General features: G+C 47.4%; 3 protein-coding genes across 3 annotated transcripts; all 3 read right to left on the reverse strand.

The window, feature by feature from the left end:
• Window positions 1–1,367: 1,367 nt before the first annotated feature.
• On the reverse strand, window positions 1,368–5,582 carry CCR75_003900 (uncharacterized protein; the record flags this gene model as incomplete). Its single annotated transcript, XM_067961991.1, has 1 exon — window positions 1,368–5,582. The coding sequence occupies one exon, from the start codon at window positions 5,580–5,582 to the stop codon at window positions 1,368–1,370; it is 4,215 nt and encodes a 1,404-aa protein (XP_067815351.1).
• Window positions 5,583–15,794: 10,212 nt separating this feature from the next.
• CCR75_003901 (uncharacterized protein) lies at window positions 15,795–16,214 on the reverse strand (the record flags this gene model as incomplete). The annotated part of the gene is made up of 1 exon (XM_067961992.1): window positions 15,795–16,214. The coding sequence occupies one exon, from the start codon at window positions 16,212–16,214 to the stop codon at window positions 15,795–15,797; it is 420 nt and encodes a 139-aa protein (XP_067815350.1).
• A 40-nt stretch (window positions 16,215–16,254) lies between these two features.
• CCR75_003902 (uncharacterized protein) lies at window positions 16,255–16,746 on the reverse strand (the record flags this gene model as incomplete). The annotated part of the gene is made up of 1 exon (XM_067961993.1): window positions 16,255–16,746. One exon carries the CDS (start codon window positions 16,744–16,746, stop codon window positions 16,255–16,257), a length of 492 nt encoding a protein of 163 aa, XP_067815349.1.
• Window positions 16,747–18,518: the final 1,772 nt, after the last annotated feature.

The following is an 18,518-nucleotide window of genomic DNA, read 5'->3' on the forward strand; positions in this document are numbered from 1 at the left end:
AGACATTTTACTGTCTTCACTCCCCTGAGTGGTACCCGCTGAAGTAGGGGTACCACGAGGACTTTTCTTACGATGGCTTACGCCACCGTCGTCACCTTGCACAGAGACACGTGCAGGTGACCGTATGGGAGACCGTACGAAAGATCGTACGGGCGATGAGGGATCATCCTCATCGTCGGATCCAAATAGACTGTTCACACGTCTATCAGAATGAGCCCTCTCATTCGAAGGCTCATAGTCAGCCGCCTGACGGGTATCAGGCGACTGTTCTATTCTCCCCGAGTCGGCCACTTCATCCGACTCGCACTCGTAGTCGACCTCCAAAGAGGGGTCGTATTCACGTGGTGAATCACCACGTGCACTCGCAACACCAAGTGTTGTGCGAGTGGAAGACACAACGGTAGACGGAACGTCTACCGCAAGAGATAGCAGTGCGTCACCCGCGGCTGCACGAACCGCAGCAGAAGGCTCAGCACTATCATCACCCCGCATGAATTGTTCCTTCATGCGATGGAATTTAAAATGAAGAATCTGACCAATCAAAATCATTTTAAAAATTAAGTGGTCACATAGCGACCACTCCATCTAATGACATTCAGAGTGATTGTCGTTTAAGGGAGGGGTGATGTAACGGGGTGTATCGTTACATGAAATTAACACTGTAAGGTTGTTAATTAATATATTATCTAAAAGGTAGATAATATTTGGAGGATATTACTTAGTATAGTAATATCCTGAATTTTTATCCATAAATAGGTATAGGCCATTATGTCTATTTATTCCGCAGGCTAATCAGCTGTAGAAGTAATCAAAGAGAGTTACAAGATAAGATAGAGATAAGAATTCATTTACATGTTTAGTATTAGGTTATAGTTAAGTCAACATTTACAAAGATAGATTAACAAGACACTTAACTATATTAATACAGTTTTCATTTTACCCTCTTAAGTTAATTTGTCTTAAGAGAAGTCTTCCTCTATACGTACAGTGTACGTCACCTAACGAAAGGCACCACTCACAACTGAAGCAGTGTGAAGTGGACTTGTACTGAAACAGTACAAGTCTCAGTGCCCCGTTACAAAAGGCACCACTCACAACTGAAGCAGTGTGAAGTGGACTTGTACTGAAATAGTACAAGTCGTAGTGCCCCGTTACAATTGCGGTCCATCTCCTGTTGGCTCATGGTAATGTTAACGTTAACTAGGCCCTAAGAGCGATCCCTAGATTCACTCCCTCTAATGCCGATAAAATATAAGAAATAAATTCCGAGTTGGAAATTCCTAAATCCAGTTTAGTTTTCGTGCTTTCGACGACCGAGCCAATCAACACGCTTTTATTTCATAGAAAATATATATTTTTTTGCAACCTTAATACTTGCCAGAGTGGTCAAGGATTGTGAACTTCATGGCAATCAAAGTCTTCAGCGTCTCTTTCGCAATGTTAATATCGTATTCCTTCTCGTCATCACTAAGAAACACATAAGGTACGAGGCACGGATGTTTCTTAGAGCCATCATCGCGCTGTGAACCATAAGTCCACCCTTCATCCATCCGTCCCTTGGCCCATACCTCGTGTGCATTCTCCGCTAGTAAATCTACAAGACGCAATAATCGCAACGGAAGCTCGACATTTGTTGTGTCGATAGGAAGAGGACGATATACTTCCACATTTCCTTCTCCATACGTTGTGAAATATGGAGAATCGGACATCAGACTATTGCGTCGAAAGCTCATTGCTTCGCGCAATAGCGATGGCACGGGCCTGGCTAATGCTCCAGGATGAGAAGCAGTTCCTAACTCCTCAAATACTGTAGCGTCAGCTGACCGAGGACTTATATTCGATTCCGAACCGCCACTTAATAATGAATTGTTGCTACCACCATCAGCAAAATCTGACATCATCGATGTAGACCGTATCAAGGGGTCATGGAACGAACCACTTAAAGATTGCTGATAATTTGCTCGAGAAATTGTGTAATTCATCAAGACAATTGTCTTGATTGTCTCAATAGATGAGCGATAGTCGAAAGCTTGCTCTTCAACAGAGAGCAGCTTGTAAGGCACAAGGTTCGGATGTCTTTTTCTTAGATCATCGCGCTCCTTGCCGTAATGCCATCCTTGCTTAAGACGCTCTAGCGCCCACATATCGTGACAATTGCGAGCTAAAACATCACCAAGATGCTCTAGATGGCCTAGCTCTATCGCAGACGTGTCAACAGGCTTCGGACGGTAATTGTGGCCTTCTTTCTCACGTGACGGCATATCAATTAGGCTCTTGCGGAAGCGGTGCATTACTTGAAGAGCTTCACGTCGCACTTCCGCTTGAGAGCACATTACTCGGCGCTTATCCTTTCGCAAGTACAGGTCAAGCATGCGCGAAATTTCATCAAATCGCAGACTAGTTCGACCATCTGCACGAACGCTATCGAAGAGAAGACCGAGATGGTAGTCGTCCACCATGTGATTTTTCGAATAATTCCACAACTTCGTTGCCCGCAACAGACTAATCTTAAACTCCCGGAATACGATACGACACAAGTGCACGGCTAGTCTACTTCTTGGAATGCGCAACTTTTCACCACCTAGCAGCTCTAAAATACGCTCTTGTGGGGCTTGATCATCAAAGTCCGAATCATCTTCAAACGAGCCTAACGATGAGATTGAACGTGGAGGTGCAAAGGCATTTAGATTTCCAGATGCGTTCGCACCAAATTTAGCGACCTCAGCTTCATTAGGACCAATAACAATGCACTCTACAGAAAGTTTGCTATGATGGACAACTTTGAGTGCAAGCCCGTCTCCAAAAAGTGAATCTCCTTGCAGTCGAACCGTAATACCAACCGGAATCATTTCCTTGATCGTCTTGTGGTCAAAATTCTCTGATAGTCGAATGTGTGACACCAATTCGCGGCCATCCTTACCATTAGAGGACCCTATACCGTTGCCGCCATATCCATTGCTTCCATCGTGAGCCTTGCGATCGCCAAAATTTATCCGTCGATCAAACTTCATACCAAAACGGAGAAGCGCAACGACTCGCCACACGGCACCGCGAAATAGCTTTCTCACACGCTGGCGTGTTTCTTCTTGATCAACAAGATTTGTGGAGATAAGACGGACTTGCTGCCACGGAATGAGACGAATCACGCTATGGTCTTTAGGAACAACAACAGTCGGTGAACAAGCACTCACAAAGCTACGAATGCGAGCAAGTACATCGTATTCGACGTCTTCTCCACTCGCTGTCTCGTCATTTTTAGCGACTTCGTAATACTCGGACAAAATTGCAACAAACATATTGACGAGGATCTGGAATACTAGGACCACAAACGTACCAATAAAGAGCGGTGCGACACGAGGGTTGGCCTGTTTCAGTCGTCCATAGTCCATCTCACCGGCCAGCATTTGGAAGCAAGTGCCGTAAGACTTGCTAATGGTTGAGTACTCTTCAAGCGCAAACCCAAAGGCGTAGCTACCCATGGCTGAGTATCCCAAAAATATGAGATTAAAGATGACGAGAAAGCCCATTAGATCACTCATCGCCATGCCAAGTACGCGCCAGAGCAGATTAAGCGTCGCATTCATACGAAGAAATTTAAATACTTTGAGCAAACTAATCGCAGACCCGAGCGAAGCGAGATCCGATAGTTGCTGAAATTTTGTCAGCAATCCCTGGGATTGCAAGTGACTTAGCTCTTCCACACCGCGACCTTCTCGCAACTCAGCCAAGTGCAGTGCAAAGCTGCTAGACGCCAGATAATATTGCACCATGATATTCAACAGGGCAGCCAGTACAACCAAGTGTGTCAGTTCAAACAGATTCCATATGTCTGAGCCAAGGTACGTCGACATACCCATGGAAGTCATCTCTGTCATTTCACCAATACAGTAAGTGACGAAGAAAAGGACGATCGCGACCCATAACAACACGCGCACGTCAAACGCCTCTCGCACCAGCGATATTAACGAAGTAATAGCATTCAAGACCTTACGAATTTGCCAAAATAAAGAAGATACTTCTTGATTATGAGAGTGAATCGTAAACTGGTCGCGTTTCTCGTGACCAATCACTCGAACGTGGGAGCTGTGTGCATAATGATCAATGTGGCCCGATGGATCGACAGTGATCACGTGCATTCCAATTGTAAAGACGCGGGTGATCGGATTGAGCAAGATAAACTTAAAAGCTGTAGCTCGTGTGTGCTCTGAGAGGTATTTGTCTTGCTGGAGCTCATTTACATTCTCAAGATCGCACAAATCCACTGCATAGCCACCGGATCCGTACGACATACTGGGAGCGAAGAACAACCAATCCACAAATGATCGATAAATGTCTGGTGAAAGCTCACCTAGTCCATCTCTCCATTTGTACACATGCCCAGAGCCATTATGTCCAAGCAAAGGCGCTTTATCTTCAACCTCCGAGCTATAAAATGGATAGCAAGGAGCTTCCCATCCATCGTACAAACGACAACGCTGCTGCTTCACACGCACTTGGCGGAAACCTACGCCACCAACGCGAACCCATTGGGCTGTGACTCCTTGACGTTCGCACACAGTATCACGGAGCTTGCCAGCCAATTCATAAATATCGTCAAAGGTTTTAATGCCGCATTCACCTTCTTCTCGACAGGTAAGCGCTCCCACTACATCGTTTTGATAAAAACTGTCTTGCACGGGCAGCCACGAGAGTAGAGAAAACAGAAGCGTTAAAAACACAAAGTACACGACAAGTTCTTGGTAAAACTGGCGCCGCTTGATTTCTTTATACTCGGATGCGACTTTCACGAGATCCAATTTCTTCTTTTCCATGTGAATCCCTCGATAAACATGCAATGTCTCCGTGGAATCTTTAGTCCACATAGAGAGAAAGCCTCTTGCTGCACGTCGTGTGGTTACTACTTGCTGTGCCACACCTGCAAATAATAAGTTACTACGTTCCAAGCTTGATTGCGCATCGAAACTTGTGTCCATCGATATATCAGTCAGGCCTCTGCGTTCATCGATGCCGGCATCTGTGCTAACTTCGGCACTTTCTGTGCTGCTAGCGGTTGGGCTCTTAGAGCTGCGCAGATGCGAATGCACGACATTGTGCAGACTCAGCTGCTTCTTGATGCGTCTCTGACTTGCCATTGAAGGGGTACGAGGCGGCACTGAAACAACATCGTCTGCCTCCTCGTCTGACAATGAACAAGTGCGAAGGATTGCGCGATTTCTACGTCGAAGCGTACCCACGACGATACCCATGTTACTAGTGGGGCGAGGGCCATTGGACAAGCGGCGTTTATGATGATTCGAGCTAGTATTGCTGCTACTTCCACTCCCGCTTCGAATTCTTCGTGGAGGAGCTCGAAGTTTCGGCTTCGGCATTAAATTCATCGGCTCGGGACAAGCGGAAAGGGCTCTGTTTGAAACTTGTGCATCGTTGCTAAGCTTCTCATGATATCTTGGAAGTGATAATGAATTCGAAGATCGTAAAGAGACTGAAGATGATGGCGCAGCTGCTGGAATGGACGCTGGCACAGCCGCTGGAATGGACGCTGGCACGTCAGCAGCGACAAAAGCATTGTCGTCTGCTTCCATGGAAAATTAATTATTTTTGGGAATTCCGGAGGGTCAACTCTTCTTTTTCGTGAAATCAGGATGTGGACTACCTCAACATTGGAAGAGAGGGAGTGAATCTAGGGATCGCTCTTAGGGCCTGGTTAACGTTAACATTACCATTAGCCAACAGGAGAGGGACCGCAATACGTTGCGGTTTGCTCCCGAAAAGAAGCCTTTGGTACCCCATAAGAGAATCCTCATTCGTTGGTCTGGCATGACAAACGATCAAATCATTTATGTTATTTGACTCATAGAGGAGGATGAAACGGAATTCTTTACCGATGCCTTTTACCGGCATCGGTGGTACACTTGCAAAGGGCAAAGGATGTCGAACCTTTGTTCCAAGCTTGGACAGCCTTTGTACAGAATGTACAAAACATGGGCCGTAAAGTTTGGCTTGATAAGCTGGAACATTTTCCGTGAGCGGTTCGATAAACGGACCCACACTAAATATAACGGGGTGTATCGTTACATGAAATTAACACTTAAAGGTTGTTAATTAATATATTATTTAAAAGGTAGATAATATTTGGAGAATATTACTTTTTATAGTGTAATGTTCAGAAATCTTATCCATAAGTAGGTATAGGCCATTATATCTATTTATCCCGTAGACTAATCAGCTGTAAACGTAAACAAAGAGAGAGAGACAGATAAAATTTCAATTGCATGTTTAGTATTAGCTTATAAATAAGTTAGCATTAACAGATAGAAAGAAGAGAAACTTAACTATATTAATACCGTTTTCATTTAACCCTCTTTAAGGTAGTTGTCTTAAAGAGTAGTCTTCCTCTGCACGAACTAGTGTACGTGAAGTGACGTAAGACACCACTCGCAACTGAAGCAGTGCGAAGTGGACTTGTACTGAAGCAGTACAAGTCGTAGTGCCCCGTTACACCTGGTAGCACCTAGTAGTCCGTCCGAGGACCACTTTTCCCACATCTAACATGGACATGTTAGATGATAGTGGGAATACGCATCACGCTTCGCGTGAAAGCTACTCGTTTCTAAGTGACATAGAAAGGAGTGCGGTTGAACGAATGAGTTCGACCGCAGGGAACGATGCCATTTTGGCCATGCTGTTCGATTTGGACAGATATGCCCTTCAGCCATCGCCAAGTTCATACAACATGAACTTGACAAGATGAAGGAGAAAGTAGCCTTGCTGAATCAGCAAGGCTCTCAACCGGCAGAACTGTTGAGGTTACAACAGGTAAAGACCCCTGTACCTGGGATGACGCAAACGCGTCGTCCCAAAACTTTAAAGATTGATATCTCAAAGTATAGGGGAGTCGAAGAAGACTCCCTCTTAAGATGGTTGTCGAGTTGGACGATGCCATAAGGGCACATCACATCATCGACGAGCAAATGCAAGTCGCAACCGCTCAATCAAATTTGGCACGTCGTGCCAAAACTTGGGCATTGGGCCTTAAGTTGCGCGACCCATATGTTTTGTGTTGCTAGAGGCTTTTAAAGACCGGCTCAAACAGAACGTTTGAACCACCTAGGGCTAAGTACAGAGCTCATTCAGAGCTTCCGAAACTCAAAAAAGCCAAGCGTGATGTTCACGCATATGCCCAGCACATACAACTCTTAGCGTGTTGTATAACAAATAACCCACGTCATGAACACGCGTTAATCACGGTGTTCATGCAGGTCTTACGGATGGTCCCGTAAAGACCCACCTTTTCCGCTTGGAACTGGATACGCTTGAAGAAGCAATACGTGTTGCGGAACAGGTGGACTTTGGCTTGAGACAGGCTGAAGCTCGATCGTCAGCGTATTGTACTCCAAGACGACACAAGCTAGGAGGTCCAGAACCCATAGACCTCTCTTACGTCGAAAGCGAGAGACCTCGCTTTTCGAACAATAAGCGATCGCAGAAATGCCATCGATGCCAAAAATTATGACACAACGCTCATGAGTGTAGTGCCCCACGCCCAGCACCGAAAGGTACTGAACGTAATTTTGGACCGTAAGCAAAAAAGGGCAACGGTTGCAGGCCCGACGTTGTTGCGAAATCGCAAGAGCGATGCGGACCGCCAAAAAACGGTCGGGGTCAGTAGGGGCGCAACGCCCTACTGATCCAGCAACCTCAAGAGAATTTGCAAATCTCTTGACTAAAGTTGCTCCAGACACACAATCATTATGTGTCTCTGCACCTGGTGATGAGGTATCCTCATCACCTTGAAATTAAAAGTGACAAATGATTTGTCACTTAAAGCCCTAGTTGACTGCGGAGCGTCGAATAACTTTATTCGTCGCCAATCACTAGAGGGTCGTAGGCTCAAATATGTTGAGCGCGACATCCCTCCAACGAGGATGACGGTGTTGTTGGTTTGTGGCTGGCAGAGAAGATTGCAGAGTGAGTATATTATCCATGGTTAGCTCAATGTCTTCCTAACTAACCTTAAGACTTTCCATCTTCTCAACAGGCGCCCCCAGAGCTGGTTTATGTTATTCGTGCTGGCGACTCTCCCGAGGAGTCGCGATACTTCAAACTTCAACTGCATCCTGTTTCCAACACTCCCCCCGGCTCATTGAGAGAGCACCAGCCCAATGGCTTTACAAAGCTCCAGGATTCGAGGTGCTGACAAAGCTTTAGTTAGCAGATCTGCTACCATAGCCTAGTTCCTTGATCCCAAGCACTTCCACACCGCCTACTGCGGCGGATAAAAACTCGGCCTCAGCAGTCGATAATGCACCGGCAGTCTGTTTCTTACAGTGCCATCCTGCAACCATCCCATTTACGAATTGGATGCCGGCGCTTATTAATTTTTGGTCTTTGTCGTCGCCTGCGTAGTCTGCATCCGTATACGATACAAGTCGTAACGATAGAGGCGGTTTGTCATCAGGCTTGATGTGTAGTACAGTTGCACGAGTGCCGCTTACATACCGCACTACTCGTTAAGCCAATTTCCAATCGCTGAGTGTCGGCTCGTGACAGCTTCTGTTGACCTTATGTACCGCAAAGGCAATATCTGGCCTCGTACAGCCGGCCAACCAAAGCAAGCTGCCGGCCAGTGATTAGAACTCCGTTACAGTTGGCCTTTTGGGTATAGTTGTGCACTTCTTCAGCAGCGGTACTAAGTCTTCGGGGGTCTGGGGATCATTGATCCCGATTGGAGTTTGCACGGCATTTAAGTTTCCGAAATTGTGCTTGTCTAACATCTCAATGATGGTTTGCTCTTGGTCGATCTTGACGCTGCCGTCTCCACACATCTAAAAACGCATACCGAGGAACTTTAAAAGCACCCCTAGGTCCTTTAGTTGCAGGACGTCCAAGTTGGTGAAGAACACGTCCATCAACGTTGACGTGGTAGCTGTGACAATTAAGTCATCCACGTACACGCCAACCAGCACGGTGTCTTGGCCTTGTATCTTGTAGAACACACATAAATCCGTAATAAACTGTTTATAACCCAGCCCGATAAGTGTTGAGACCAGTAATTCGTTCCACAGCCTGCCAGATTGCTTCAGGCCGTAGATACTGCGCTCGAGTTCTAGCGCCAGCTCGCTAACACTGGACACACCAAACTTTTTAAGTGTCGCCGAATGAATCTTCATCCCAGGCGGTATCTGAAGCAAGATATTGTATCCCTCTTCAACCGATGCATTGACGTACGCGTTTGGCACGTCCCCATGTCTAGCCGGTACTTTTCATATGATCGAGAATATAATAATGATTCGGTTGCTGCTCATCGTGATCACTACTAAATAGGTTAGGATGTAGCTCTCACCCTTGACCTGGCGGTCGCCTCGGCCAACAAGTCTTGCCTTCATCTTGTCGTAGTCGCCGTTTGCAAGTCGCTTGGTTTTGCAAACCCGCTTAGCTGGCAGCGGGTTGGCGCCTACCGGCCTGATCACGAGCTTCCAGGTATGATTTTACTCCAAGGATTGGAGCTCCTCCTGTTCGGCTATCGCCCATAGCTCGCTGTTGGAGCTGCGGCGAGCCTGACCGTAATTTAGCGGATCTGGTTCGTCCTTGCTTCACTCGCGTTGATCGACGGACTGCATCTCTGTTAGATGTAGCCGCTACTTTCCTCGTCGTCGAAAATTTCTGGACAATTTTGTTTTGCGAGTTCGTTAGTTCCTCCTCCGGTTTCGCCGCGTCTTGGCGCGCAGTGCGGGCATATGATAACGCGATATCTTCGAGCTGATCCTTGTCCATGTCTCTAAGTGCGTCTTGCACCAATTTTTTGGTTGTGTCGTCGAGTGTCTCAATGGCCGTTACGTGGCGCGTCGTAACCACTGATCGGTCACTGCGTAATTGAACCTTGTAACCCTTAGTTTCCTTGTTTTTTTCCAAGATGTAGCCATCTACCGTGTGTGGTACAAGAGTACGGTTATTTGGATCTCGCCAAACCTGGCATGGAGAACCAAAAACGACGACATCTCGTAAACTGGGGTTTTTCCGGTGAGTAACTTGAGTGGAAAGGCTCGGTTCAGGTTAGCACGGGTAGGACTTCTGTTGAGAATATACGCTGCATACTCTGCGGCATCGCTCCAGTGGCTCAGTGGTACGTCCGAGCCAAATAACACCAAACCATGTTAAAAATCGTGCGGTTCATACGCTCGGCTTTTCCGTTGGACTGTGGGGTGTTAGCCTCGGTTGTCTGGCGTCTGATTCCAGAATTCTTGCAGAACAAATCCACAGACTCGGTGACGTATTCGCCACCACCGTCGGTCCTTAAAACACGAACCTTTCAATTGAACTCGGCTTCGAATCATGCAACGAAATGCAAACACTTGGTGGCAGCGTTGTTTTTGTGTGTAGCCGCAAAAATTCGAAGATATGTGGTCTTGTAGTTAATAAATGTGACCAGGTATCGATTGCCGCGCTTGTCTTGAGGTGAAATGGGGCCCTTTAGGTCGCTGCATATGACTCCTCCAATCCTGTCGATTGGAGAATTTTCACCGGAATCCTTTTTGGGCTGCTCGGTTCGGGTGCCCTTGCCTGTCGAGCATGTGACACATTTGGGACGGTCGTAATTTGTGATTTTGATGCCAGAGCTTGGATCATTTGCAATGCGCTCTATGGAATCGTAGGACAAGTGTCATAGCCGCTGGTAAAACTGTACCAGTGTACCCATGCGCGGCGTTGACAAGTCACTGGATTTAGCGACCGCTGATAGTACTATATCAACAAGGCTCTTGCTCTTCATGTTCTTCCTTAGGTAATCGACTGTCTCCATCATGCACACGTCATTAACTATTTCGAAGCCGAACACAGTTTGGCTGCCTTGTATGATCTTGCCACCGTTATCATCATCGACAGCCTCTCTTCTTGAGCTGACCATACGAAATCAGTCTTAAATCCTTGGAGAGTGACGGAGCGAATTAGACGTCGGAAAGGGTGACTTCATGGATATCGTCATCAACGCGTGACATAAAAGTTACACTGCCGACTTTGGTCACGTGCAACGTTGCGTCGTTTGGCAGAGTAAGTCCATCTGCACAAGGCACTGCATCATGAAGTAAAGTTCATCTCCAACAAGATGACGGCTTGGAGTCCATGACCCAGCAAGGTTGACATCATATATTGCTGGATGCGCAAAGTGTTTGTGCCTAAGAAATTGGGCTGACGGCCAAAGCAAAACGTCGATTGTTGCCCTTAGTATCGCTAGGTGTATCAGCATTTTCACTTCTCTTGACGCCAGCTGGACAGTCATATTGAGTATGACCGACTGCTCCACAATTAAAACATTGACGGGTCTCTCTAATCGCTGCGACAACATCGCGTCCAATCTTCTTGGCGTTTCTCCGTTCGTCTTCAGCCTCTTGTGCCCATGCTATTAACATGCGAGTGTGCAATGTAGTCCAAACGATTTGGGTTAAATCGGATCATAAGCATGTGCTGTAAGTGTGGTGCGGCGTANGAGGTTTTTAAAACCCGACTCAAACAGACGTTTGAGCCACCAAGGGCTGAGTTCAGAGCTCGTTCAGAGCTTCTGAAACTTAAGCAAGGCAAGCGTGATGTGCACGCATATGCCCAGCACATACGACTCTTAGCGAGTTGTATTACCAATAACCCAGTCCATGAACACACGTTGATTACGGTGTTCATGCAAGGTCTTACGGATGGTCCCGTAAAGACCCACCTGTTCCGCTTGGAACTGGATACGCTTGAAGAAGCAATATCCGTAGCGGAACAGGAGGACTTTAGCTTGAGACAGGCTCAAGCAAGTTCGTCATCATATCGTCCACCTAGACGACACGAACTAGGAGGTCCAGAACCCATGGACCTTTCCTATGTCGAAAGCGAGAAACCTCGCTTTTCGAATAATAAGCGATCGCAGAAATGCCATCGCTGCCAAAAATTGGGACATTACGCTCATGAGTGTAGTGCCCCACGTCCAGCACCAAAAGGTACTGAACGTAATTTTGGATCGTATGCCAAAAAGGGCAACGGTCGCGGATCCGACGTTGTTGCGAAATCGCAACAGCGAGGCGGACCGCCAAAAAATGGACGGGGTCAGTAGGGGCGCAACGCCCTACTGATCCAGCAACCTCAAGAGAATTTGCAAATCTCTTGACAAAAGTTGCTCCAGACACACAATCATTATGTGTCTCTGCACCTGGTGATGAGGTATCCTTCATCACCTTGAAATTAAAAGTGACAAATGATTTGTCACTTAAAGCCCTAGTTGACTGCGGAGCGTCGAATAACTTTATTCGTCGCCAATCACTAGAGGGTCGTAGGCTCAAATATGTTGAGCGCGACATCCCTCCAACGAGGATGACGGTGTTGTTGGTTTGTGGCTGGCAGAGAAGATTGCAGAGTGAGTATATTATCCATGGTTAGCTCAATGTCTTCCTAACTAACCTTAAGACTTTCCATCTTCTCAACAGGCGCCCCCAGAGCTGGTTTATGTCATTCGTGCTGGCGACTCTCCCGAGGAGTCGCGATACTTCAAACTTCAACTGTATCCTGTTTCCAACACTCCTCCCGGCTCATTGAGAGAACACCAGCCCAATGGCTTTACAAAGCTCCAGGATTCGAGGTGCTGACAAAGCTTTAGTTAGCAGATCTGCTACCATAGCCTAGTTCCTTGATCCCAAGCACTTCCACACCGCCTACTGCGGCGGATAAAAACTCGGCCTCAGCAGTCGATAATGCACCGGCAGTCTGTTTCTTACAGTGCCATCCTGCAACCATCCCATTTACGAATTGGATGCCGGCGCTTATTAATTTTTGGTCTTTGTCGTCGCCTGCGTAGTCTGCATCCGTATACGATACAAGTCGTAACGGTAGAGGCGGTCCGTCATCAGGCTTGATGTGTAGTACAGTTGCACGAGTGCCGCTTACATACCGCACTACTCGTTAAGCCAATTTCCAATCGCTGAGTGTCGGCTCGTGACAGCTTCTGTTGACCTTATGTACCGCAAAGGCAATATCTGGCCTCGTACAGCCGGCCAACCAAAGCAAGCTGCCGGCCAGTGATTAGAACTCCGTTACAGTTGGCCTTTTGGGTATAGTTGTGCACTTCTTCAGCAGCGGTACTAAGTCTTCGGGGGTCTGGGGATCATTGATCCCGATTGGAGTTTGCACGGCATTTAAGTTTCCGAAATTGTGCTTGTCTAACATCTCAATGATGGTTTGCTCTTGGTCGATCTTGACGCTGCCGTCTCCACACATCTGAAAACGCATACCGAGGAACTTTAAAAGCACCCCTAGGTCCTTTAGTTGCAGGACGTCCAAGTTGGTGAAGAACACGTCCATCAACGTTGACGTGGTAGCTGTGACAATTAAGTCATCCACGTACACGCCAACCAGCACGGTGTCTTGGCCTTGTATCTTGTAGAACACACATAAATCCGTAATAAACTGTTCATAACCCAGCCCAATAAGTGTTGAGACCAGTAATTCGTTCCACAGCCTGCCAGATTGCTTTAGGCCGTAGATACTGCGCTCGAGTTCTAGCGCCAGCTCGCTAACACTGGACACACCAAACTTTTTAAGTGTCGCCGAATGAATCTTCATCCCAGGCGGTATCTGAAGCAAGATATTGTATCCCTCTTTAACCGATGCATTGACATACGCGTTTGGCACGTCCCCATGTCTAGCCGGTACTTTTCATATGATCGAGAATATAATAATGATTCGGTTGCTGCTCATCGTGATCACTACTAAATAGGTTAGGATGTAGCTCTCACCCTTGACCTGGCGGTCGCCTCGGCCAACAAGTCTTGCCTTCATCTTGTCGTAGTCGCCGTTTGCAAGTCGCTTGGTTTTGCAAACCCACTTAGCTGGCAGCGGGTTGGCGCCTACCGGCCTGATCACGAGCTTCCAGGTATGATTTTACTCCAAGGATTGGAGCTCCTCCTGTTCGGCTATCGCCCATAGCTCGCTGTTGGAGCTGCGGCGAGCCTGACCGTAATTTAGCGGATCTGGTTCGTCCTTGCTTCACTCGCGTTGATCGACGGACTGCATCTCTGTTAGATGTAGCCGCTACTTTCCTCGTCGTCGAAAATTTCTGGACAATTTTGTTTTGCGAGTTCGTTAGTTCCTCCTCCGGTTTCGCCGCGTCTTGGCGCGCAGTGCGGGCATATGATAACGCGATATCTTCGAGCTCATCCTTGTCCATGTCTCTAAGTGCGTCTTGCACCAATTTTTTGGTTGTGTCGTCGAGTGTCTCAATGGCCGTTACGTGGCGCGTCGTAACCACTGATCGGTCACTGCGTAATTGAACCTTGTAACCCTTAGTTTCCTTGTTTTTTTCCAAGATGTAGCCATCTACCGTGTGTGGTACAAGAGTACGGTTATTTGGATCTCGCCAAACCTGGCATGGAGAACCAAAAACGACGACATCTCGTAAACTGGGGTTTTTTCCAGTGAGTAACTTGAGTGGAAAGGCTCGGTTCAGGTTAGCACGGGTAGGACTTCTGTTGAGAATATACGCTGCATACTCTGCGGCATCGCTCCAGTGGCTCAGTGGTACGTCCGAGCCAAATAACACCAAACCATGTTAAAAATCGTGCGGTTCATACGCTCGGCTTTTCCGTTGGACTGTGGGGTGTTAGCCTCGGTTGTCTGGCGTCTGATTCCAGAATTCTTGCAGAACAAATCCACAGACTCGGTGACGTATTCACCACCACCGTCGGTCCTTAAAACACGAACCTTTCAATTGAACTCGGCTTCGAATCATGCAACGAAATGCAAACACTTGGTGGCAGCGTTGTTTTTGTGTGTAGCCGCAAAAACTCGAAGATATGTGGTCTTGTAGTTAATAAATGTGACCAGGTATCGATTGCCGCGCTTGTCTTGAGGTGAAATGGGGCCCTTTAGGTCGCTGCATATGACTCCTCCAATCCTGTCGATTGGAGAATTTTCACCGGAATCCTTTTTGGGCTGCTCGGTTCGGGTGCCCTTGCCTGTCGAGCATGTGACACATTTGGGACGGTCGTAATTTGTGATTTTGATGCCAGAGCTTGGATCTTTTGCAATGCGCTCTATGGAATCGTAGGACAAGTGTCATAGCCGCTGGTAAAACTGTACCAGTGTACCCATGCGCGGCGTTGACAAGTCACTGGATTTAGCGACCGCTGATAGTACTATATCAACAAGGCTCTTGCTCTTCATGTTCTTCCTTAGGTAATCGACTGTCTCCATCATGCACACGTCATTAACTATTTCGAAGCCGAACACAGTTTGGCTGCCTTGTATGATCTTGCCACCGTTATCATCATCGACAGCCTCTCTTCTTGAGCTGACCATACGAAATCAGTCTTAAATCCTTGGAGAGTGACGGAGCGAAGTAGACGTCGGAAAGGGTGACTTCATGGATATCGTCATCAACGCGTGACATAAAAGTTACACTGCCGACTTTGGTCACGTGCAACGTTGCGTCGTTTGGCAGAGTAAGTCCATCTGCACAAGGCACTGCATCATGAAGTAAAGTTCATCTCCAACAAGATGACGGCTTGGAGTCCATGACCCAGCAAGGTTGACATCATATATTGCTGGATGCGCAAAGTGTTTGTGCCTAAGAAATTGGGCTGACGGCCAAAGCAAAACGTCGATTGTTGCCCTTAGTATCGCTAGGTGTATCAGCATTTTCACTTCTCTTGACGTCAGCTGGACAGTCATATTGAGTATGACCGACTGCTCCACAATTAAAACATTGACGGGTCTCTCTAATCGCTGCGACAACATCGCGTCCAATCTTCTTGGCGTTTCTCCGTTCGTCTTCAACCTCTTGTGCCCATGCTATTAACATGCGAGTGTGCAATGTAGTCCAAACGATTTGGGTTAAATCGGATCATAAGCATGTGCTGTAAGTGTGGTGCGGCGTAATTGACGATGTTATCCACAATAAGCCGTTCGCTTGAGTCGCTTCCTCGAGCCTGATGCATCAGGTACAGCAGATGTTGTTGCCACGTTCTTGATGTATTTTCAGCTTCCGTAAACAACGCGGATGCTTGCTCATGCGTGACCACGACGCGGAAAGCCTTGTACATCTCGTCGAGCATGTACGTCAGTTGAGGGTTTATTGTCCACCATGTGGCTATGTTCTGACGAAAGTAGTCGGCGGCGCTTGAGTCCCTCTGGAGGTACTCCCCGAGCTTGTTCACTTTAACCCGCTTGGCCCAGCGATAACCAGTCACCATTTCGGCCATCTCCAGTGCTTCAAGGAAATTGTAAGCCCATTCACGAAAAACCACTGCCCAGTCCCACGCAAAGCTCGTTACCCGTAAAGCATTGAATCATGAGCTTTGACGTCATGTTGCTTGGCACTACGACACAAGAATGTCCAAACTGTTCAACGCCGCGCTGGTACTGTTCTTCGGAGATTCCTTCGTGAGGCTGGCTCACCAGCACGTGCTGGCCACGAGCTGCGCGGGTGTAAAAGCTTCCTTGGGCAAACTGGTTGCCAGCAGCAGCTTGTGCCTGCTGGTGGAGATCGTTTAGCGTCAATCTTGACGCGAGTAGTCCCCCCTGGCGCGCAACATCTTGGATACCGCTAGCGCCTGGTAGCGTCAGTGGAAGCACGTTCGCGGGCACGACTTGCGGGCTTACTCGGTCGCCGGTTGTCGACAACGGACTTGCTGAGATCTGCCTTTCGAGGCCATCCATTTGATCGCTCAGTCTTTTTAAAAGTGCGATCACGGTTGAGTCGCCGTCTCCCTCGTGATCGGACATCGTGCAGAATTTTCTGAGTCCCCTTTCGTGGGATTCCTTGAAAGCGCGCTTGCGTCGCGCTACCTTTACCTTGAAGGAGTGCGTTTGTCACTTCGTTCCAAGCTTTACGATCTTGGGCTCATAACCTGTTGGTTTGTGGCTGGCAGAGAAGATTGCAGAGTGAGTATATTATCCATGGTTAGTTCAATGTCTTCCTAACTAACCTTGAGATCTTTCCATCTTCTCAACAGGCGCCTTCAGAGCTGATTATGTCATTCGTCATTCGTCATTTGGAGACTCTCCCGAGGAGTCGCGACACTCCAAACTTCAACTGTATCCTGTTTCGAACAGGTGTGTCTAGCGACAGGCGCATCGATAACAGTAATGAAACGCGTAGTGAAATTTCATTACACGTTAAAAGAATTACAGTACGACGATGATTTCATCGTGCTGGATTTGGATGACAAATTTGATGTCATCCTAGGTTTACCTTGGCTCAGAAAATACGAGCCAAGGATCAGCTGGCAGCATCGATCCGTGAAGATGCCTGCCACTTGTTCATCAGATGGCCATCTGATGAACGTCTTGGAGCGTCCACAAGCGTGTGGGTGTACTCCGAGTGAGTGCGATGGCCTCACTTGTGGTACGGTCGATAGTACGACTGCACAATATCACAGTGTGATTACTAATCACACTGTAAGGTCAGCTGCCGGCGGCTGTGCTAATGCGCAGGTAGCGCCGAAGGTCCACCACTCGAAGAAGTCGAGTGAATTGAGACATGAATGTACGCCTAGCGGGCGACATTCAAGGAGTATACCGGTTGCCCCAAAGGGAAAACACGATGATCCTAGGTCTAGTAGAGAGCCGACCGCCTCACACTCGAGAGACGTTGAGGGAAAAGGTCCCCATGTACTTGAAAAGAAATCTCCTCAAATAGTTGAAGTAACTAGACTTCAAGATCCCGAGAGATTATTTCCTTGGCAGCCTGTGGATAAATCCCAGGATGAAATCGAGACATTAAATGTCTTGGTTAATAACGGTTCAAGAGTAGGCACTTATACTCTTGATCTGTATGCGCCTCCGAAGTTAACTTCGGAGATAACTCAATTACCAACCCTAGAACCTAAGCGGTTCTTGAGAGATCTGCATGGTGGTAAAATCAAGCAGATCTGCGTACTCGTCACAGAGGACTATCACGTAACTGATATTCGGTCAGCGGTAATTTTTGCAGAGAACGAACGGGTTCTCAGCAGCTCATCGATGGACGAAAGTGTCCTCGATGTGAAGACTCGGATTGGGAGATATATTACTCAATCCTGGGAGTCACTCAAAACAAATCCTCTATACAAGGATTTATTGGAATTCAGAAATGTATACCTTGAAGCAGTTCCATGCGAGTTGCCTTAAAATAAAGGCGCTCGACATGAGATCGAGCTCAAACCGAGCTCAAAGTACTGTGTCATGAAGCAGTGGCCACTGCCTCGTGAACAAGTACTTGCGATCGATAAATTCTTTATCGATCGATTAAAATCGGGCCATGTAAGGGAGATAACCTCCCCGAACAGCTCTCCGGCCTTCTGTGTGCGAAAGGCCACAGGAGGGTGGCGAATAGTGCACGCATTTACTAAACTGAATGCTGCAACGGTACCGGCTCAAACGCCGATACCTAGAAAAGACGTAATCATAGATGGTATGTCTAACAGTACGATCTTCTCGGCTATGGATCTGATGAATGGGTTCTATCAAATCCTTATGCGTGAGCGGGACATTCCGTACACAGCAGTGAGCACCCC

Source organism: Bremia lactucae, linkage group LG3 (assembly GCF_004359215.1).
Source record: "Bremia lactucae strain SF5 linkage group LG3, whole genome shotgun sequence".
In the NCBI taxonomy this organism is placed as follows: Eukaryota; Oomycota; class Peronosporomycetes; order Peronosporales; family Peronosporaceae; genus Bremia; species Bremia lactucae.